A 24,006-nucleotide genomic window follows, 5' to 3' on the forward strand; every position below is an offset into this window, starting at 1 on the left:
TAGTAATAGAGCCTGAAGTAATACATATTCATGAGGTGATATCATTTCAAAACTTGTCAATCAACAGGCTGTTACATACCTTTTGATTTGTAAATATATGAACCCATACATGCCCAAACACGTGCATTTTATATGAGCAAGGATTACCTCTCTTTTATAGCTTAAAATTCACATTAAATTCTCATATCACGGAACCTCATATGAGCCAGTCCCTCTTATTTACTGTTTAGTGGGTGTGATTTAAACCACACTGAATTGAAACAGTTATCCAAGTATCTGTGACAATGGCTTGAATTTTTGAAATTAAAGTAATCAAGATCCTTAGGAACTGAAACCTACCGTTGTCATGATTTTATACAGTTCATCTAAAGAAATATATCCATCACCATTGGTATCAATCTTTCGAAATGCTTTTATCAAATCTTCAGCATTTGTTACTGTTTCCTTTCTACAGATATTTACGAAATCTTCAAACGTCAAGGATCCTGTTAAATGATACAACGTGAATGGTGTAAATTAGTTTTGGGTATTGCCAATCATTCCATGATATGATACTAAACTGGTCCGCAATTTCATATAAAGCTAGGCACCGAAGGAAAGGGTTGAGCTATTGTCATCTTGGCGAAATTCACAACACTAGCGAAGTTGTCAACACTAAATTGACTACATTTCACCAAAGTCTGCTGTCAATTTTTTGACCGTGAGATTTAGGCTGTTAAGGATTTGGTGAAATTCATTGGGGCTCCTAGTGGTCAACTACATCTCACTAAAATACACATAAGACCAATCGCTGAATATATCAATATCTTGATTTACGTGGGGTGTATAGCTCTATATGAGTCAAGCGAATAATTTATATATGACTTTGCTTGGTGATACTCATCACAGTTAAAGGACTACGTAATGTAATTGATCAAATATAGCTCTTTATCTTAAAAGTTTCCCTGCATTGTGTCAGCACTAACTGAAATATTAGTTAACAATAGGGTGTAAATATCATATCATTAATGTTATGTTACAGAACTTTTATTTTAAATAAGCGTTAGTGAATAAGTTTTCATCAGATAATATAATCATAATCTTTTTGATTTTTATGTTTGAAGTACTGACAATTTCCATTTCAACTATATAAATCTTAACAATAGTCAACACTGCTTTAACCCTGTGTCAGTTCCTTCTGTTGAACAGTAGTTTGTTACCTTCCAACCACCTTAATCTCTATTAGAATTTGTGAACACTGCTTTAACCCTGTGTCAGTTCCTTCTGTTGAATAGTAGCTTGTTACCTTCCAACCACCCTAACCTAAATAAATGAAATAACTTCTTACTTGTATCTCGAGCCCAATATCTAGATAATGATTTAGTTGTTGGATTTCGACCAGTCTGCTGTAAAGCTGAAAGGAAAAATGGAAACCACTGATGACTAAAATAACAATATTTATAACAACAGTCTTGTACAGTGTAAATTCTTTTAAAAGCGAAAAAAACAATATGGTCATCATGTGTGGGATTAAGGCAAGTCTACAACTTCATTTATATATTCTTTATGTATAAAATTCAATTTTACATTTTACTTTTACACCTAGAGCTAACAAAGAGTAAAACTCCATGCAGTGTACAGCATTAACCTACACTTCTAACTGTTGAGGGATCTTTAACGTCCCATTCAAACAACTAGAACTTCTTCCATGTTAGCCCTGCATCACTGACAGGGAAAATTCAAAAGGGATCAACTGATCTATGCTAAAACTCGATCTCTGCATCTCTACTTTAACAATATTGAAGGGTTGAGATAAATCATACTAATTTCTAGTATGCATACTAACCTGATAAAAGATCATCTCTACTAGTAATCTCTTCTCTCAAATCATCAAATAAACATAAATAAGCTGCTTTACATTCTAATTTCAATTCATTATCTACAGTTGATGAGCGACTACTGTGAGATGCTGCTGAAGATGGTCGACTTCTATTTCGAGACATTCTTCTTTGACTGTGCTCCTATGAACAAGTTCTTGTTTTTAATAGTTATTAACAATGATATGTCTTATTTTGAACTTAAGTCTGAAATATCAAAATTCGCTATTTTCAAAGATATCAACTGGAGAAAAACTTGGCCCTGTTTTATGGAGATTTTCTAAAAAAAATTCTGTTGTTCAGTCATACAATGTCACCCTCATCATTATCCCACTATCTGATTTAAGCTTATCTTATGTCCCATCCATGCCTTTGCCTTTGGTAATCTTTTGAGATTTTAGCTATCCTGTCCACAAGTACCTGTGATACTGTCCACAAACACCTGTTGTCTTGTCTCTGATTCCATCAATTTTTTTTTTTCGTTTACAAAATAATACATGTAATATCTCTTCAGCCAAAGACTGCAGGTGCAAAAATAGCTCAAGGGACATGTAATACAATCAAAATGAAATATATCGGCGAATACAAGGTTTAAAAAAACGGAAAATGTCCATTAAACATGACTAAGTCGACAACCGTCAAATTGTAATCAATATTCCCTACCGATACTTTGAATTATAAACAGCACAAGGCTAGAGTAACAAAATGCATTGACAGTTCTCCAATAACACATAAGTATTAAAATATGCAAGGATTTAAATGAAAAGAAACTGAAAAAGATGATGATAAATATCATAAACACAAATAATTTAATATTGTTTACCTGTTGACAACGATAAGAACCAACTTGTTTTGGTGAACTTCCTACTCGCCGCGAGTACCATGGACTTCGTGCGTAGCCAACAAATAACATAAAATTATCTCCCTTCGATAACAGTGAAATTGCGTTCTATAAAAAAAAAGGCATTCTCACAACTCTCACATATTTCCAAGATATCTGGTTTAATCATCAAAAGTGAATCTACTATCAGTTTGATTATAACGCACGAAGTCCGCATTAATATTTTTTTTTATTTTTGTGACTTTAAAACAAGCTCATCATAGGTGTGTTCGATGACATGGATGTGTTCGATCTATCATGCATTTGCAAACCGAAACCATAACAGATCTTGTGCTTCGCAGTAGGCTAGTGTTTGTATTATAAGTCACCATTCTTTGGGGGGAAAATAGGGCTACCATTGACTATATTTTGAAGTTCTAACCACTACATCGCTATCAAATTGTATCATTTCGTTAAACAAGTCCGTCGACCAACAAATCAACATGGCTGCTGTGAAAATGGTACAAGTTGGCGAACAATTTATGTCATCGCTTTCTGGTGTGTCTTGGTCAGATGAAATACTTCAAGGATATCTTTTTGGCCAAATCACAAAGGATAAGACAATAGTAGTTGGGTTTGCTAAAACTAATCAGATTAAAGATAAATATGACCACACATATGTTTCTCAACATTTGGTTGGTGGTTTAGATATCTGTGGTGTAATTGTTAAACCAGGGTTAGGTGAAGATCCAATGTCAGCAGCTTTTGCAAAACTAGTGAAAGTTACTTTAGCAGAAAGGAATTTTCTTCAGCCAAATATACTCATATATTTATCAAATGGCGAAAATCCAAGTCAAAGTTTTAATTGGTTATTAGAAGATAAGAATATTGCTACACAAGCGGAAATTGAAATAAGAGACCACAGCATATTGTCAGAATCTCTTCTCGTACGCATTCAAACAAAAATTTCCATGACATGTCTCAACCCAAATTCCATAACGGAGGATATTGACCAAGAAGTACAGAGGCTGTGTTCAGATGTAAAAAATGGTGGCTCTCTTACTTTTTCTATAGCAGAATCTTCAATCCTACTCATGTATGATGAAACATATGGCCTTAAGAAAAATTCAACAGCCAGTAGTCTTCTAGAATATCTTCCAAAGTTAAAATCTAGTCAAGAAGTTGTATTATCAATGGATGTTCTCCAGAGACTATCAAATAACAACATTATTCCGACATGTGCTCCATTTATTCAACATAACATTGGTGAAGAAAACTGTTTGATGGTTGATTTACCTGTTGATGTTTTATGTTTTGTACCTTTAGACTTGCCCACCAAAGACATTAATCAACTGATATGTGACACCATTAGTCGGCAAATTGAAGCTATGGGCTGTAACATACGCGATAACATAGACAATGGTAAAGTTTTCCTACCAGAGGCATTCCACTTCCAGCCTCCAGAGTCTGATTATTTTTTAAGTATAATTTACCCTAAAGATATAGCAGATGATAACCTTGAAAGCTCCAGGAAGAAACTTCATGAAGTCTTTTGTTTACCTTCCAATAGACCACTGTTAAAGAGAAACAACAAATATATCTTTGGTGGAGAAGAAATTCCTGGTGGATATTTATTAAATCCTCATACTCAGATTAACATCCAACCATTAAAAGATTCAAAGTTTTATCTTGTGAAAGGTAATTACACTTACCACCACTACATGCAAGATAATTTTGATGACAATAAATGGGGATGTGCCTACAGATCTTTGCAGACTCTCTGTTCTTGGTTTAGGTTTCAGGGTTATACAGAACGCCCTGTACCAACTCACAAAGAAATTCAACAGGCTTTGGTGGACATTGGGGATAAAGATCCGAAATTTATTGGTAGTAGAAAATGGATTGGTTCATTAGAAGTTAGTTACTGCTTAGATAATCTTATTGGCGTCACTAGTAAAATTCTCAGTGTGAGTGCTGGAGCAGATTTGGCTAACAAAGGAAGAGAATTGGCCCAACATTTCTCAACTCAAGGAACACCAGTTATGATAGGAGGGGGTGTTCTAGCTCATACTATACTTGGTATTAATTTTAGTGAAGTGACTGGGGATATAAGGTTTCTTATATTAGATCCCCATTATACCGGTGGTGAATATATTCGTGAAGTTCTTGATAAAGGATGGTGTGGATGGAAGGGACCAGATTTTTGGGATCAGACTGCTATGTACAATATGTGTTTACCACAGATACCAAGCAATGCTTTATAGTTGCTGTCACTATTTCTTTATAAAACGGTACCGGTAACTGTAGTAGTTTTTTTTATATATTAAAAGCCTTTGTGAGCTTTTTTATGCTACTTGCTTGCTTTGAAAAACAGAAATCAACTTAAAGGGACAGGTGTGTCATTTTGGGGGTTTGATTCCAGTCTTGAATATAGGTACAGTCTTTAGAAGTACTAGAAATGTACTAAAATCGTCTAATTCCTTTAATAATACTTCAAACTAAGAATTTTACTCACTATTTCTATAATATGTCATTTTCATATATCACAGAGTATCTTAAATTGATGAATCGTCATTTTAACATTCAATCCCAGATAATTCTGGACACACATGGATTTAATGGGTCAAATTTCGATAGTGAGCTTTGAACACTATTACAGACTGGAATAGCTAAAAAAAATTCCTGTTTCTTTGACTAAAGTATGATGGGTAAAAAAAAAATGGTACATCTGTCCCTTTAAACCTGCCATGATGTATGAAAATTTTTCTATTTTACATTTTATACATACACAATTACTGCAAAAAAATAAAAATAAAAAGAAACAGCATACAGGATTTATATATTAACCCTTTGAACAACTGACTCGTGACTTGCAGTCATTGTAGGTAGAATGTTATTATTGTTATAAAGGATTAAATTGTTATGAATGAATTGATTGCATAAAAAATGATTGTTAAGTTATTGAGTGCTATATTATGTGCTTATATGATATAAATTTACTCAAACTATATTTCTATCTGAATCTATGAAGGAATTTCTTTTTTAAAGGACGCTTCCTCTTCGATAATGGACTTAAATTTGAAGTCTAGAACACGGTCAACAAGTGTATATATTCATCAGTTGGACTTGACCATGACTAAAGAACTGTCTAGGTCATTAATCCATTAAAGTAGCCCAAACCTTGTCTAGGTCATTAATCGACCATAGCAACCTAAACCTTGTCTAAGTCATTAATCCACCATAGTATCACAAACGTTGTCTAGGTCATTAATCCAACATAGCAGCCTAAAACTTGTCTAGGTCATTAATCCACAATAGCCTAAACCTTGTCTAGGTCATTAATCTACCCGAGTAGCCTACACTTTGCCTAGGTCATTAATCCAACATAGTAGCCTAAACCTTGTCTAGGTCATTGATCCAACATAGTAGCCCAAACCTTGTCTAGGTCATTAATCTACCCTAGTAGCTTACACCTTGCCTAGGTCATTAATCCTACATAGTAGCCTAAACCTTGTCTAGGTCATTAATCTACCCGAGTAGCCTACACTTTGCCTAGGTCATTAATCCAACATAGTAGCCTAAACCTTGTCTAGGTCATTGATCCAACATAGTAGCCCAAACCTTGTCTAGGTCATTAATCTACCCTAGTAGCTTACACCTTGCCTAGGTCATTAATCCTACATAGTAGCCTAAACCTTGTCTAGGTCATTAATCTACCCGAGTAGCCTACACTTTGCCTAGGTCATTAATCCAACATAGTAGCCTAAACCTTGTCTAGGTCATTGATCCAACATAGTAGCCCAAACCTTGTCTAGGTCATTAATCTACCCTAGTAGCTTACACCTTGCCTAGGTCATTAATCCTACATAGTAGCCTAAACCTTGTCTAGGTCATTGATCCAACATAGTAGCCCAAACATCTCCAAGATCATTAATCCACCATAGTAGCCTAAACCTTGTCTAGGTCATTAATCTAGCCGAGTAGGCTACGCTTTACCTAGGTCATTAATTCACCATACTAGTAGCCTAAACCTTGTCTAGGTCATTAATGTACCCGAGTAGCCTACATTTTGCCTAGGTCATTAATCCAACATAGTAGTCTTAACCTTGTCTAGGTCATTATTTCATCATAGTAGCTTTAACCTTGTGGATATTAATCTAACATGGTTGGCTAGCATTTACATAACCAAGGACACTAATCCATTTTACCTTGCCTAGGCCAATTCCCTCACAAGGCTGAACCTTAACATGGTCATCTATCCCACGTTCCTAAGCCTTGGCAAGTTCATCTATTCCATTATAGTAAACCTTGAAACGATTATCAATTCTATCATAGTAAACCTTGAAACGATTATCAATTCTATCATAGTAAACCTTGATATGGGCAACAGTTACACTGATGTAGGTTAAACACCGTCAATTGACATTATCCCTGGCCCCTTTAATTCAGACTATACTCGAATATAAGCACTGGGGCGTTATCAAGACCCATAAGATCACGACACAATAACGTTGCCTTGGAATAGCGAAGGCCTGGGCCTAATTGTTGCTTGATTGTCGTCATAATAGATGTTATTCTTATACAAAAGTTAACGAGGTATAGGAAAGATTAGTTTTGCTCTATAGGCCTATTGATTTAAATTTCTAAAAATCTGTTAAAATGTCAACAACAGCTGAAGATTTTCTTCACAGAACATATAAAAGTACCAATGTTTCCACGCCAACTACCAAATTGTGGAGAAATGACGAACAATATGAGTCGTCTGATGAGTCGTATTCAGAAGAGACTATATTAAACGTTGATAATTTCACAGAAGAAAGTAAATTAGGTAAATGATTATTTTCAATCGAATATAACACTGTCAGACCTGACCAGTTAACGGATTTACCTTGACTTGGAATTCAGTTTTAAAGCAGCAAGGCAAATAGTCAAGTTGAGATTACGGCATCTCTGTAAAAGCGTTTAGGCGCAAACGTCCCATGGAGTGTCTGAAGGGTTCTCCACCTGGAAATTTTTTGAAAAATGGACGTTTAGTGAAATAGACCTAAACATCTGTCTCTATTCCAGCCTCTGATAGCTATTTAGACAGCTAGTGTCAGCTACACCAGCACATCTGTCTAAATAGCTATCAGAGGCTGGAACAGAGACATATGTTTCGATCTATCGGTTAGAATGCTTTGAAATTATTGAAGTCGGGATAACGTGAGGACTAAGTTGCTATTAGTATGACGACCACTTTCCCCATTATTTTAGTTGATCAAGCCTCAAATGTGTACAATATAAATTTGGAGAAAAAAATCAGACCAAGGATAATCTAAAACCCCAAGAGATGAGTCATTATTCATTCATGTAAAATGATATACATGTATATGATTTCCTTTTATTTCTTTAAGATGGTCATGTATCAGATGAATCAATGGGTGGATCTTTACCAATTGCCACAACTAAAACAGAGATCAGTTTACCAGGTTCTAGAAGAAAAACAAAGATAATTGATAAGAAGGTTATAAGTGAAGGAGAAGTTTTGCGAAAAAACGGGCGTTTACTTCGAATGATGTACATGTTACAATTACGTAAACGATCTCAAAGTTCACCGCAAACAAACGCATTTGATAACACTTCAGCATCAACAAGTAAGTCCAATCAGCCACAACCAGAGGTTCAGCTTGTTGGAGCTGAAACGCCATTAAAGAAGCACAATGATGAGGTCAAGAAAGATGTTACTAAGGTTACAGGAGAAAAGGTTAACCGAAACCCCACCCAAAGCTCCGATCCACGACGATTATTGCGCAAATTTATCAATACGGGAAGGATAGAACATTAGATCGATGTCCATTGGGGTAGGGAACTTAACTCATAGGGTGCATATAATGGAGAAAGAAGTTTTTATTTTATAGATCCCGAGATGAATGGTATGGTCTCTCTCAATTCATTCATCGATTGGCTGAGGCATTCCAGCGCCTCAGTTTCATACACCAATAAATTGAACTTTAACCATTTGTTATTAGTACCCTTTTTTGTAAATGCTAGTATCAGTACATAGAGTGTATAATGAAATATGTAAATTAAAAGAATCATGATTAAAGGGACAGGTCACCATCCGTTGAACCAATCGTCCCTTAGTGTCAGAAACTTTTTTTTTTTTAGCTGAAACTAATCACCATCCAATTCTAAGCCTTCAAATTCATGTGTCCAGAATCTTCCGCGTTTTAAAGTTGGAATGACGACTCATCTTTTCTTAAGACTTCTAATTCGAGCTATATTTTAAGGGATTATGCGAATGTTGTGCAGTTCTAGTACTTCTCTAGAAGTAATTATTCCCACCCTCTCCTTTAAAAAAACTCAACACCCGAAAATGGTGAACCATGTCTTTTAAGATAATCAGATCGCCGTGCTTGACTTTAAAAACGCCGAGACTTGTTGACACTTTTTATCACAAGAAAAACACCAAAACACATAGAATTTATATAAATATATTAGAAATGTGTAAAAAAAATAAATATGGTACGAATAACAAAATATAATGATAAAGTATCAATATCACAGAGTAAACGAGAAAAAAGTTTCTATAATATTTTTATCATGAAGAGTTTCATAAAAATGTGTGTGTCGGGGACACTGATAGCATCAATTTCCACCATTCCGATTTTTGATCAGACGTCGGTGGTTCAAGTATTTGATGACGTCACATCGCAATGTTTCATCACATCAAAACCTCTTTACACCCCTTTAATGGACACACCAGACAACACCAAATTTAGACTTTCATTATTTTTTTTTACTGTGCAGTTGGTTGGATCATTCTAAATTTAACAATACAATAAAGCTTGTAAAAACGTTTCTATCCTATTTTTGAAAAAATATTTATTTATGGACCATTTCCAAAGTATAACTATTAACACGATGAAGAGGCCGTGAATTTTCGTGGAGGATTGAGGACGATTATCAGCTCCATCTGAGCGTTATTTTTCTTACAATAGACTTTTCCCGAAGCCTTTCCTCGGACGTTATATAGGATGGGATATATGGGATATCGGTAAAGTCCGATGAACGTGTTTAGCTTAATTTGTTATGCTAGTCCGAAGCGATTCTTTTCACAGCTGCTACGCCTACAATACAAAGCGATACTTCTACCAAGGGCCTATCATTGGCCAACAGATAAAAAGCTAAGCATATTATTAGGCCTAGTATACATCTTGATAACGTATAATATAAAGACTTTATAACTATGATGAGAGTTTTTTCAACTCGATATCACAATCGTCGTAATCATCTATAGAGACATCATCGAAGTCTAAACTTTCAAATGGGCTACCAGAATCTTCTTTAGATCCTCCAACTATCAGGTATAAATCATTTCCACTTCTCTCAGCTGTGACAGGTCCTTCTCTCGATCCATCCACCTTCAAATAAACTATTCCTTTGGATTTGGAAACAGATTTTAAAATTTTCTTTATACTGTTCAAATAACACAAGACCCCTAACATTTGATTGTAGTTAAGTGCTGAAATGTTTGAATCGGTTACAAAATTAACACCCATTTGAATGCATTGAAACCAACATTGGTATATTAAAGAGCAGGAATTGTGGCTGTTGAACAAATCTCTTCTTATGGCGAAGCTCTCTAGAGCAGTGTACCTTGGCACATTGTGGACCTCTTCATCAGCTCTTGTATTACCACTGAACTCAAATGGTTGATTCAGATACCCAAGTAGATCACATGCTTTTCCAGGATCAGCTATATAGTAGATAACGTTGTCAACGGTCAAAATCTGTCCTTTAGCTCTCCAATCAATGTTTGGACACCCGAATAAACATTTGGAGTTCACGAAACTCATAGTATTGAAATTGTCAGATGTAGCTTTTCTGAAGATTAATTTGAATTTTTTGGATTTTGATTTGGATAAGGTGAATATGGGTGTCCCCGGGGTCAAATGTTCGACCTCATTCTTGGTCAACCAACACCACAAACCAGTTTCAGATCTACAGTTCCCAACACGCCAGCAGTAGTTTGAAGTATCCAGGGAGCGTTTAAACTCATCTAGGAAGGTGTTATTAAGATACTTTTCAAAGTGCTTCATCTCAAGGGAAAATAGTTGTGACGGATGAGCCATACGTGGATTTTCCATGCATATTGTGTTTATCAAAGCATCCGTATCCAATCGCAAGGATCCCTTGAATCCATAGCTATTCTGTAATGAGGAAAGTATCTTGTCCAAAATATTTTTCGTTTTTGATTTTGTCTTCCATACTGCAATTATTTGATTTGTTTGCAATATTTGGAAAGCATTCGAGTAGTCAAAATCACTCGATGACCAAACACTCGAAGATTTTTCCACATGCACTCCAATAGTAATTTCTGGACCATCTAAAAATATACCGGCTTCAGCGGCACGAGGAACAACTTTTACAACAACTTTTCGAATATCCAAGTTTAAGAATGGCATAGCAGCAGCTGCAGAACCACACTTTGATAGATGCATTCTGATACAGTTACTGACTATACTGTGGGCATCGGAGTAAGATTTGGCAAGATTAAGAGAACTCCAGTCAACGTCTAGAACAGCTGTCGTACCTCTCGATCTCTTCTTTATGAATGACTGAAGTTTCAGAACGCTCTCTTGGAAGTTGATGCAAGTTGAATGAAATAATGTCACAAACTGTACCAGCGGAGAGAAACACTGGATTCGTTCATGATCGATTTTGAACTTCCACACTAACTTCTCTTGTAGCTGTGGAATGAAGCTTAGGTCGTTTATGTTTTCATCTTTGGAATAGCTAACTTCTATCATTGAGATTGGTGCTAAGAGATTCAGGAGATTTTGACGGGTTTCTTTGTTATACAGTGACCAAACGTCTCTCAGAACACCTCCTACTAACGATATGGTATCATTAAGTTGGCTCAATGGATTACTGGATGAGTCACTAGCCAGTAACTGTGTGATTTTACTGGAGTCTTCAGATTCATCAAGAAGGGTCCAGTCCACAATAACTTTAATACAGGAACCGGGAATACAGGATCGGGTCTGAAAAAGAGAATCATTACAGCTGAAAATATTAATAAGGTACGATTTACGTGATAATGAGACGTACATGACTATAAACACATATGATTAAAAGATGGTGGAACATAACCATTTGCCTACATCAGCACATTGTTGGTAAACAAGCACTTTTCATATCAAATTTATCAAATGTATACTCTATTGTATGACCACATACATTCTAAATTTCACACAAAAATGTAATTTTGTTTATGGGCAGGGGCATCAACTTGTTCCCCAATTTACCTTCCTTTCCCCATTGTCAGACTGGTAGTTACAACCGGATGTGGTCATATAAAAATGAACTGAGCATCAACACAATACATAAAAGTTTCTTGTATACTCACATTTAGCTCAATGTCCTTCAACTTCTCCTCAACTTGGTTTTTGAACTGAGGATTTGGTAAAATATCTTGAGGTACACTGGAACACATGACCATCCATTGCTGGGAATGATCATCCTGTACCAGAGTCACGTCATCATATAGGATGTCTTCTTCAATATAAGTGCAAGGTTCAACCAATTGATCAGTGTAACATCTTACTATGATTTTTCTTAGCTTCAGCCATGCGGCACTATTCTTGGATATTTCCTGAACGTATCTCCCTATAATTAGTTTGGAAAATAGTATGGATATGACATCGACTTCTGAAAGCTTGGATGTAGCGGTACATTGACGTATACAGTCAGTTTCTACTATCACCGATTTACCAAATATTGTTCTCGGATAGACTAATGTGCTGTTATGATGCAGGTTTAAGTTTTCGAAGATTTCCTCGATCACGCACTGGGGGAGGAGACGGATTATATCAAAATCAGAAAGTCGTCCATTCTTATGTTTGATCTTGCACACTTTGAATTGTTGTGGGTCCAACCGGTATTGAAGGCTGAATGGTAATTTTTTCACAAGATCTCGAAGAACATTGAGTTTCTCAACTCTCTGCTTTCCATTCATTTTAGCTTCAAATAAGTTGACAATTTCCATGTTACCCATACCATAAGCGGATTCCAGAATAGACTGATCACGTGGGGTAACAGAAGTTATGTCAGTACGGGACACATGGATCCACTTCACAATGTCGTTTAGATGATAACCAACACACAAATTGGCTATTTCTGGTATATCGAATTGCGTCGTTTGCTTGGCATCTTTAAGTAACTGAAGAACCACTGTGTCGATCTTCTTTTTAATTGCGCATTTAAGGACTGCTTCTTCACAGCCTAGCTCGCTTAGCAGAAGAAACAGTTCGCCATTAACCGGGATCTGTGGATATCCCATTGTGTATAGAGCTGAATTGATAATTTGACTTGACTTTGAAATGGTTCTCCACGCCAAAATCTTTTGCATCGGATGAAAATGATGCGCTTTCATTCCTCTTTTCCTCTGGCTTAGTCTGAAGCCAGAACTTGACTTTTTCCGGTCGTAGATGTTTCGAACTGAATGAAACTGTGGTGAAATTCGTCCCTTTTGTAAACATTTAAACCAACCAATGCAGTAATTATGTAAACAATCAAAACAGGCGAAATTTGTATCGAGATGATTGCAGTGATGAACATCTTTTTCTGGTCCGCACAGAAGGTGTATAACATGATGGTGGCCCATTGCTACAGCTGTTGATGCTGGTATCAAACCAAAGTTATCTTTTGCAGAATTAAGTGCTGGACTTTGTACCATTCTGACAATATCTTCGTTCCCATATTTTGCTGCAATGTGAAGAACAGTTTCACCATTTCGATATTTCCAATTGTTGTACGTTTTGTCATGAATCAATGCATCAACTGCCTCCATATTTCCACATTCGATGGCTGTGACTATTGGAATTTTACCTTTGAACTCCAAGGATAACCAAGATGAATGTTCTTTTGTTGAATACAATTTGATCAAATCTAGCAATGCTTTCAATGTCAGGTTATTATTGTAGCGTGCACACAAATGTAGCAAAGGTAATTTCTGGTAATACTTTTCCATCATATACACTATATCTTCCTGTGCAGCGTTACAGTAATGCAGTGCTCCTCGATCGTCGCCATTTTTTAATAAATTTTCCAAAGTAAGACAAAGTCTTTTCTTTTTTATATGGCTAAAATGGATAACATTGTCGTTTACAGTCATTTCATTATCAACCATAAGACTTCTGAACCAACCACAAGGTACATAATCCAGGTTGCTTTGGTTGGACGAACTCGAACACTTTGTTAAAATAGTCCTCAGCCTAATATGACCAAAGGAGCTGGCAAGATGAATATGGTTGATCGAAGTTTCGAGCTGGAATTTCGAGAGTAACATTTCGGCTAAGGCTTCAAAACCATATATGCACACATAGTCAAACACACCGAAACCCAGCTCGTTCGTAAGCGTTATATTAATTTTATGGTTTATTAGAAGATCGCGGACCAGACTTTCATGACCATTGGATGCGGCGATGAGGCACAATTCATCCAAACAAGAATCGTTAGACGTCATTCGTTCCAAAAATCTTATAACATCGGTGTTTCCTTTTCTGTAAGCTATCTTCAGAGCTTTATAAACTGCATCAGAATCCAAATGACTGTGCCTACTCATCAGTTTCTCGGAAATATGTTTGACCATTACAAGATTGTTACTGATAATGGCACATTCTAGTATTGATAACTGCTCAACCTTGCTATTCCAAGTGATACTTGAATTTTTTCTCATGAAGTCAACATCAAACAATCGGTGATGGTTCATAAAATAAAAAAATAGTGCAGTTCTTCCAAATAGTGAACTCAGACAAATGAACTTCGGTACCAAAATACTAAAGGCCTCATTATCAATAAGGTTGTCACTTAATTTGATCACAAATTCCTCATAATCATATTTGATGGCATCTTGAACTCTGTTATCCCAAGCATCGATAGGTTGATCTTTTAGGATATGCTCTAATATTGGCATCACCACATTATAAAGTCTTTGGTCCTCAACGATTTGCCAGGTTATATTCTGTATCCGCACTTTGTTATCTGAAATGGTTTTCAGACATTCTGTTCGGTTTTCGTTATCCTTTTTCGTCAAACTACTCATTTTGTCTCTCGATCCAAATAAAAGAATCAAATCAATGGTACTTAGGTCATCACATAATGGTTTGGTAAGAAGTTTGTTGTATTCCTGATTACTATTGCACGAACTCCTGATGATTTCAAACAACCTTGGTTGTCCAAGAACTGCTGATAGAAATAAGATAGGTTCCGAAAGAAATTGTTCTTTACACTGAATGCTGTCGACAGCTATGTTTCTCAAACAGTCCCAAGGAATAGCATGGTTTATGTCGATATGTTGAAAACATGGAATGTTGGATGTCTTTTCGACTATTCGACCAGCTTCTTTGAATAAATCACGAAAGCTTTGTGATTCTGGTTTGGAGAAAGAATTCAGAATGATTGTTTTTTTTATAACGTCTTCGTTGTTTGACATTTTTATGTCTCCAAGAGCAACGCGGAGTATAGCACTCTCGAGGTGGTCACTGGTGCCGTATTCTGCGATACTGTCCCATATTGGTCCCTGATTGTTCACTATGGCGTATATCACAGGAGATTCATAAATATTGCCAAGAAAAACTTTCTTCAGAGGCTGTTCAAGGATTGAAGATACCAACTGAAAATTTGAAGTTCCAATAGCTACATTTAATAATGATGTTCCTTGTTTGAGGGACTGCAACATCAGATCAACCAGTAGTTTCACCTCACTCATGTTATTATCTCTTTGTAAATGATTGACTTTTTCTAAGACGGAAACATCTTTCGGAACTTTGTGAATAATGCGATTAGTGTCATAAATTTCCTCAAAGAATGATCCATTTGATCCAACTCTATCTGCGACTTCACATGATCTTGTTCCTTTTCTAGTTAATGCCAATTGACCACGGCTGTGACTTTCTAAAACGGTTTTCGTTCCAAATAAGTACAATCTTTTCCTGGTTAAATGAATTGTCCTTACTTTAGATAAAACACAACCGTTCAGAATCAACAGTTTAGCCATGTCCCAGTGGTGATTGGACAAGGCGTACCACAAAGGTGTCGCATTAGACGCATCGGGCATATTGAGGATCTGGTTTATCTGATGATTATCGCAGGTTGTCAGTTGGTTAAATATCAATTCTACAATGGTCATTTTTCCTTGAGCGCAGACAAAATGCATAAAGGTTCTCTTATGTTTGTCCTGTTGCTCTAAATAGCCCAATCCAATAAATTCATACGAATTCAACATTGGTTTAACGATGTTGTCGGTAACTTGGTCATTTCTCTTTATCGCAATGATTAAGGCATTTTGTGCTTCTTCCTGATTTAGACTTGACCAATCAAACATCTTTACCAACTTAAGGCACACATCTTCTGGTCCACGAGCAAGGGCGATCAGCATGGCTTTACTAAAAGGAGAAAAAACCGAATGTACGACGCAGCAAGATGTTTCATCTAATGACTTACTAAAATCGTTTTTGTGTATTTATGTTGTTATTAAAGTAAACGTTACAATTTGAAACTTCATTTGAATTATGCACAGTGAATGTATTCTAAGGATTAACTTTTTCTTGTCTGTTCATTTGTTTTGGTCCGAAAAAAAAAACCAAAAAGTAACATAATAAGGAATTTTTGTGAGGGCATTCGGTCGACGGAAATTATCTCCCCCTCTTCCATCCTATATCTAAAAGTATTTACCTTAGACCCGTGCAGCATGTTATATCTTGACAGTTATCAAGGCACCATCTTGTAATATTCCAGTAATACATTGTGATTGAGTTCTCCAAAATATCAAGACTGAAGCCAGGGTCAGCATGTTGATCTGTTGACCTTTAAAAGACATAAATTTATATATTTATATTTTATAAGTTTAATGGCCCACTCAAAACAACGCTTTATTGAGGTAATTTTTGTTGGCTTTTAAAACAAGACCAATTTGGAATTTATTTTCAGACTTGGATCCTTGGTTCAAAAAAGTAGCGAATATTGCTGTTGACTTGAATGCAAATTACCTGTAAAGAAACTGTATTGTTTCTAAAGATACTTGTTCTTTGTGTGCTGTCTTTATCTTTGGTTCCCAATTAGTAAGGCCTGAAATAAAGAAAGAAAATTAACTGTAAGATACCATTCTACTTCCATAAACTATTCAAAGTATTTGCAAAGTAAAAAAAAATCAGACCTTAAGTTATATAGAAAGTCATATTGGTCAACTTACATAGAAATGTTGGTCCTTGACAAGCAGATGATATTGTTGACAAATTAACTTGGGCACCTTGATTTATAAGATATTCGATAATGTTCTGGTGACCAAATCCAGCAGCTATATCTAATAGAGGACCCATTTTAATTTTAGTTTCAAGATAGGACAGACAGACTTTCAATATGTGTAACTCTCCATAAATACAAGCAAGTGCCGCCAAGGATATGTCCTTATCCATTATGGTATTCTTCTGTTCAGAGGATAGCTTTTGGAATATCTTCATTAGTCTTACTTCCAGTTTGATCACATTCAGATGATTCACAAGCTTACACACTGATTTTTTAGAACTATCAATTTGAAAATCTTTCCATGCCAATGCTAGTTGGAAATATGGAATTCTTTTCTTTTGGAAGGTCCAATCAAGGGAACTCTTGAGAATTTCTGGTAGAGCCAGTGTTAGTTTAGAAGCGAGGTATAATCCTTCGTGTTTATTCTTTAAGTTATCGAAAATACAAAGAACTATTTCCTGTAGCACAGTAGATTGATCAACAACCGTATCCTCGTCGAAAGATTCGTTCATACTGGCTTTTAGTCGCATAACAAGGTCTTGAAGACACTCTACATCCATTTTTGATAATACACATTTTAATCCGTTAAAGAAAAGATGGACACACTCCATAGGAGCCTTTGAAATAAAATCGAAAATAATCTTTGATAACACTGGATGTGTAGATTCATTGCATCTATAAATATTACATATACAGTATGAATTTCTACCAAATAGACATTCCCAAATGATTGATATGCCTTCTGTTGATAGGAGCCGATGACACATCTCCCATAGTTTACTATCCACACAGGCAACAAACATTTCACAGGCACCGTGGATAACTGTGTCCTTATCAACTTCAATACCCGATAGGTGTTGATTCGGTTTGACAAAAATTTCATTGACTAGAATATCATTTCCCGGTATCTGAATCATCAGCTTCGTCAAAGGAAGCTGTCTTAGATGTCCATTCGATTTGTCTTGGTACTGGTAGAGAAGTTTGTGAATCTCAAGCTCTTTATGAAGGAATAGTCGAGGGCGGTACGATTTGACTGTGGATGTCGTTAAGATCTTATGACATTGAAGAAGATTTGGAAAATGTCTTAAAAGACTTTGGATTGGAGCTGATCCCTGGCATACACACAACGCTTGTAGAAGTCCATTATTGCCAGAGTAATATTCAAAAATTTTTTGTGGTGATACCACATTCTCCAAACTGCTGATGCTCTGGTATGTATTTGGAATGTTTAATAAATATTCCTTAACATCACAGTGTCCTTTTAAGATAGCTAAATGGATAGCAAAAGAAGTTTGTGTTGATGCTCCACCTTCCACAAGGCACTTAAGTAATGGAAGATCTTTATCTATTACAGCTATTTCTAAAGGTTGGTAACAGGAACGATTCTGGGATTCTTTGGTCATAGAAAGCCTTTCTATCAGATGGTCAAATTCATAAGAAGCTCGCTCAGATGGTAATACTCTTTCTACACTATTATCTTCAACATGCGAATCTAATGTCGACTTATAGTCTGATAGACTGTCTACCAGAAAATTTGGACAGGCACCAGACTCGAGTAAAAGCTGAACAATTTCTATTCTCTCGAGTAGTGACTTATCCGTCTTTGCTTCCATTATGACTACTATCAACAGAAGTTCACTCAACAAAGACTTGGGAATAGTCCACAGTCTAAGTATAATATCCAAAGATCTTAATGAGAAGTATTTAGCACACAAACCACATAGTAAAGATAGGTCATTCATAGACAAATCAACATCCAGCATATTAAGGAGAAGATCCACATACTCAGTTTGTTCTGCAATGATATGAGATTCTATGGCAGATAAAACGATGTCTGTATACGATGGGGTACGGAATGATGGGGCTGTGGATTGGCGGGGTAACTTTATTATGTTACTGGTATCTGATTTTGATCTTTTGATTTTCTTCAAAATTCTCTTCCCATTTTCTAAACACATGTGGGTGAACCTGAAAAAATCATTTTAAAGCACTTGAGGTAATATGCAAAGATTCTCTTTCCAGTTTCGTTCTATACAGTCTATAATGCCTCCATATATCGTTATTCTGTTATAATGAATAAACCACAAGGAACTTAAACAGGGGTGTCGAAATTGTCGAACTGGTATATGCATTGGCAGAGTAACATCAGTAAAGTATTCTTCTTGGGTTAATACAGTAGCGTATTTAAGGGGAGGACCTCCCCCAGGCCTGTGGAATATCTTATTTTGAAATGAAAATGAAGCCCTCTAAATTCTTAAAAATCATCTCAGACCATCTGAAATCCTTTGGCTTCTGGCGGCCTCTGGCAGCCACCGGTCCCCCCGGTCTCAGGCATATTTTACGTACGCCTCTGAATCAGACCTACCTCGCTTCCTTTTATAGAGTATAATGAGTGATGCGGTACTCAGTTTAAGGTTGTGGTTTGGGTAAATAAAGGTTAAAGGGTTACAATTCATTTATCTAAATGGACTGGTACCTGGACATGCTCATGGAAAAACTAATATACTTACGATTCATGCCAGTTAAATACGTGCCATATTTTTTGACAAAGTGAACACTGGTATGTAGCCATTTTTGGTCGACGATTCTTTGGTTTACCGACCATCAACTTTTCACTCGTTTTGTCTTCAAATTTACAATTTCTTAAGATTTCAACTATCACAGGAACAGAAGTCGTATTCAATAACAGTAAATAATTCAGTAAGCTTTTATTGTAGATATCCACCATCCATACATCACACGAGGTATATTTCAGCAGATAAACTACCACATCAGTATGACCACAGTAGGCTGCAGTTAACAAAGGATTGCGTCCACTCTTGTCAGTAATATCAATCAGGAATGAAGTTTTGGGATTGTCTAGTAAAAGAGACACGCTATCAAGAATCCCAGTTTGGCAAGCATAGTGTAAAGCTGTTGAACCTTGCCAATCTTGTAAATGACAGTCTATCCCATGATCAATAAGATACGAGATCATTTCACCGTGACCTAGTTGACATGCCTCGTGTAAAGGTGTTCGTCCCATCTCATCCTGCAAGTCGAGCCGCATTCCCAAAGAATAGAGATGTTCAATAACATCCATGTTATTTTGACGAGCCGCTTCAGAAGCAATCCTTTGATTGGCATGAAGGGTGGATCGAAGAACTGGAGCAATGAGTTTCCCATTCTTACTGAGATCTCTTTCTGCTTCATCTATCAGAAAGTTTTGAAGATCTTGATCTATTACTAAGTTACTTCGCAATTCAGATAAGCATAATAAAGCATCGAACTTCCTCCAACTGACCATAAGCTTTGTCGCTCTTTGAAAATCCTTCTCGGTAAGAACATCACTATATAGTAATGGTATGATATCACAGTGTCCATGTTGACAGGCGTAATGAAGAGGAAGGTGTCCATTTCTGTCATATTCTAGAGGAGAGTGACTTGGAAGGTCGGAGTCTTCTCTGTTCAACAACATCTTAGTAAGCTCGACATTGCCAAACTCGGCTGCTAGGTTGAGAGGCTGCTTGAAATATGAACTAGATATTGGTTTCACTATTTTACACAGTTTCCGACCAGCAGAAATGTTCTTTCGTTGTAAGGCAAGGCATGTGAGAAACAAAATTATTCGATCATCAAGGATATTAAAGTCTATGTTCTCGAACAGATAGTCAATTTTTGATTGCGGTAGTTTGAACATTAACTTTCTACAGCTAACACCTAGTACGTCCTTAGCATCCAGATCGGGTTTGAAACTTAACATATATATAATCACATCCATTCTTTGTCTGATAAAAGCACAATGAAGTGGGGTTCGACCATTTTGATCCTTACATTGAAGGACATTGCTTCCAAGATGATTGACAAGAAGCCGACAGACATCTGTATGACCATTGGTTGCAGCATAATGGAGAGGTGTGTTCTTTCCATGATCCACAAAGTCTCCTTTCATGTTGGGTAAACATGAAACCAAAAGGCTTTGTAGAGTCTGTAGATCTTGTCCTTCTGCCGCTATTTCACACATTTCATCAATATGATCTACAAAATATTTGTATGGTACTAGAAACATACGTAAAAACACTAAGCTGTGTGTAAAAAAAATGGCGCGTAAGAGAATTTAGTTCCCACGTTTAAGGGAGATAACTTAAACCGAAAGTAAAAGTTACATGTCAACTGAGTTAACTTCAGCAAAATGAAAACTTGTATCCAAATTTGTCCAAAATTTTCGTCAGCGATATCTACACCACAGTTGTAGGCGATTACAAAATCTACATTACTTTGATGAAATATAGCGGAGCTTTAGTTAGTTGGATCTTGTGGAATTAAAACCAGGCTACTCACCGTGAACTGGATCTGTTGTCAGAATAGTAGATGGAATGAATGAAAAACCATACAGATGGGGACCATTGAGAATTGAGCGCATCTCTTTATCATCGTATCTTATACCGCCACTCTCCTTCCATAGAAACACGATACCACAACAAGTTACTTCAAATTTATCCCCCTTTTTAAAATACTCCATCTAAAAATATACCAGTGCAATGTATATCTAAATATATCTAAAATTTGGTATTAACAAATTGTTATAGGGATTGTAAAGAATTTTTCTAAAATTGTATGTGCATCGGGGACACTGATAGCTTCAATTTGCACCATTCCAATTTTCATTCCGACGTATGTGTTTCTTGCAATTCCACTAAAACTAACGCGTTTTATGACGTCACTAGAGGGGAGCTACTAAAAGCTACTTTTGATATCATTCTATGCAGTTCCCCTCAAACCGATGCTATCAGTGTCCACGATACACGTAAAAAGTTTAGAAAACCTCTTTACAATTCTATTAAACTTGAAAATAAGGCGTCGACTGTACAAAGTAATATTTTCACCTTCTAATTACAAAGTTCAGAAATTCTAGGTTTACTTTTCAAACTTTATTTGTCATCAATGTAAAAGTCAACATTCAAACTTTCCTTTTCAAATATGAATTCTGAATTTTGCATTATCACCATGTTGGACTTTGACTTCTTGACTTTGCATTCTCATTTAGTTGAACTTACCTTTTGATATTGCACATCTTTAAACTTGAAGGATTCCACAGGAATTCCTCTGTTGAGCTTGGGTAAAATATCAATTAGTTTCAGTGACTTTTCTCGGTTAATCTTAATTCTTCTCTCTTTCCATAAAAATTGAAAATTCTGCCTGTGATTCGGAAATTTGGGTTCTAATTCACCTCTCGTTTCGTGTAATGTAAGAGCAGGATTTAACTCTAATAAGTAAGGGTCTTCTTGTGTTTTCTGATCATCGACCACTTGAAATTTGATCAGCATCGTTGCGGACTCGGTATCTTTTGCCATATTTGAAGTTTCCTGAAAAGTGTGAAATTAAATATTGTGAATTGTGAGTTCTATGTCATACTTGATGTCTCTTATGTTAGGCTAATGATGGCGACGTCAAGCAATGTGTTAATCTGTTATGCAATGAAGGATATTGCGCTGGCTGGGACATCAATATGTGACAGTTTTCATCTGTCTGTACCATCAAGGGTTTACTAGTGGTGGCCCATTATTGACTTAAAGGGGTCGTAAAGAGTTTTCAAATGTGTATCGGGGACACTTATAGCGCCAATTTTCAATCAGACGTCTATGGTTGCTGCAAATTCAACTAAAACTGGGTGTCTGATGACGTCACTAATCGCAAAGGGGAATTGTAGGAACCATAGAAAATTGAAACGGTGCAAATTGATGCTATCAGTGTCTCCGATACACAGAAAATTTTGAAAACCCTTTATAATCCCTTTAACATAAGAAAACCCTTTATAATCCCTTTAACATAAAAACTTCTTAACGATATCATAAAGCTGAAGATAAATATATAAACTAGAAGAGATAACAAGTTTATCCAGTGACGCAGGTTAGGCCTACTTTTGTTCAGAAATCTTTAAAAATACGTCATTATTAACCTTGTTCAGTGACTGATGGGACCGACCGTTCACTATCAAATCAATATACGGTAGACCTAGAAGTCAAAATAAAAATTAGGGCTATTTTGTCATCATGTCAATATAGTAATTATCAAAACCGATCATCCATGGAAAGTAGTAGGCCTAATCGTATGACATCTCTTGGTCTAATATCAAGTGGTTATGATTTTTTAAATTTCAAAAAGAATATATCTTTATAGGCTGTACCTTTTTTGTAGGCCTATATGTATCTTAGACTTATATTTATTGGATACGATATAATTATCATATTAAACATTCTTCATTATTAATTATACATATCGATGGCCTAATTAAGGCTTGTGGAATTTGAAATATGTTAGCTATTTGAATGAAACTCAAATGTTACGAGTAAGCTGTATATACGGATTGAACTGTTTATAAGCCTACATCATGTTTATTTTTAGAACTATACGTGTACTTCAGAATCAAATGTAGTATAAAATGCATGTATATACTAGTGTTTTCATATTTGATATCCAATCAAAAGATAAGAAAAACATTAAGCAGACTTATTTTTTTTTCCCGATACTTTCTCGGTATAAGTTCAATTTACCTTTAAATGAGTCTTGTCCTTTGATCTGTTATATCTATCATTTCGGCACTGGTCTACGGATAAAACGAAAACCACTGTGTTGAATACACCACGATGGGGTTGCTGATACGAGCTCAATTCAGTGATATCACACCCGAGAGAGTAAGTATTCCTTGCCTCGCCATCGACACCTACCGACACATGAAATGGAAATTAAAATAGTACATACTTTACCTACCTACCTTAAGAAACCAAGATTCGTCTGCAAATAACAGCTTTATTACAGACGCCATACACAAGAACTCGCATCCATAAAATCATTAGACTTATAACTAATGGAATGAATGATGTAACGTAATGTAATCACGCATATATGTCAACAATATTGCAGCATTGCCTATGACATTTGCTTGTGAAACATGAAATTAAAACAAAAGTATCATTTGACCGCATTGTAGGGGCTGGAAAAGAAGGCAGGGGGTGGGGGGGGGGGGGGGGGGGGAAATTTTTGCCAAACCAATTTTTTAAA

The 24,006-nt window shown here is 36.1% G+C and overlaps 5 protein-coding genes across 5 annotated transcripts; 2 read left to right on the plus strand and 3 right to left on the minus strand.

Annotated features, from left to right (window-relative positions):
* The first annotated feature begins 3,836 nt into the window (after positions 1-3,836).
* LOTGIDRAFT_190780 (hypothetical protein) lies at positions 3,837-5,685 on the plus strand. Its single transcript, XM_009058684.1, has one exon. The coding sequence runs from the start codon at positions 3,870-3,872 to the stop codon at positions 4,938-4,940; it is 1,071 nt and encodes a 356-aa protein (XP_009056932.1). The 5' UTR covers positions 3,837-3,869; the 3' UTR covers positions 4,941-5,685.
* A 1,576-nt stretch (positions 5,686-7,261) lies between these two features.
* On the plus strand, positions 7,262-8,675 carry LOTGIDRAFT_233141 (hypothetical protein). The gene is made up of 2 exons (XM_009058685.1): positions 7,262-7,504; positions 8,070-8,675. The coding sequence occupies exons 1-2, from the start codon at positions 7,336-7,338 to the stop codon at positions 8,498-8,500; spliced, it is 600 nt and encodes a 199-aa protein (XP_009056933.1). The 5' UTR covers positions 7,262-7,335; the 3' UTR covers positions 8,501-8,675.
* Positions 8,676-9,902: 1,227 nt separating this feature from the next.
* LOTGIDRAFT_162684 (hypothetical protein) lies at positions 9,903-11,814 on the minus strand (the record flags this gene model as incomplete). The annotated part of the gene is made up of 2 exons (XM_009058686.1): positions 9,903-11,702; positions 11,770-11,814. 2 exons carry the CDS (start codon positions 11,812-11,814, stop codon positions 9,903-9,905), a joined length of 1,845 nt encoding a protein of 614 aa, XP_009056934.1.
* Positions 11,815-12,010: 196 nt separating this feature from the next.
* Positions 12,011-18,923, minus strand: LOTGIDRAFT_162685 (hypothetical protein; the record flags this gene model as incomplete). Its single annotated transcript, XM_009058687.1, has 4 exons — positions 12,011-16,106; positions 16,396-16,527; positions 16,710-16,788; positions 16,913-18,923. The coding sequence occupies 4 exons, from the start codon at positions 18,921-18,923 to the stop codon at positions 12,011-12,013; spliced, it is 6,318 nt and encodes a 2,105-aa protein (XP_009056935.1).
* Positions 18,924-19,471: 548 nt separating this feature from the next.
* Positions 19,472-22,298, minus strand: LOTGIDRAFT_162686 (hypothetical protein; the record flags this gene model as incomplete). The annotated part of the gene is made up of 3 exons (XM_009058688.1): positions 19,472-20,982; positions 21,286-21,466; positions 22,002-22,298. 3 exons carry the CDS (start codon positions 22,296-22,298, stop codon positions 19,472-19,474), a joined length of 1,989 nt encoding a protein of 662 aa, XP_009056936.1.
* Positions 22,299-24,006: the final 1,708 nt, after the last annotated feature.

This window comes from Lottia gigantea, assembly GCF_000327385.1.
Source record: "Lottia gigantea unplaced genomic scaffold LOTGIsca_35, whole genome shotgun sequence".
Lineage (NCBI taxonomy): Eukaryota > Metazoa > Mollusca > Gastropoda > Lottiidae > Lottia > Lottia gigantea.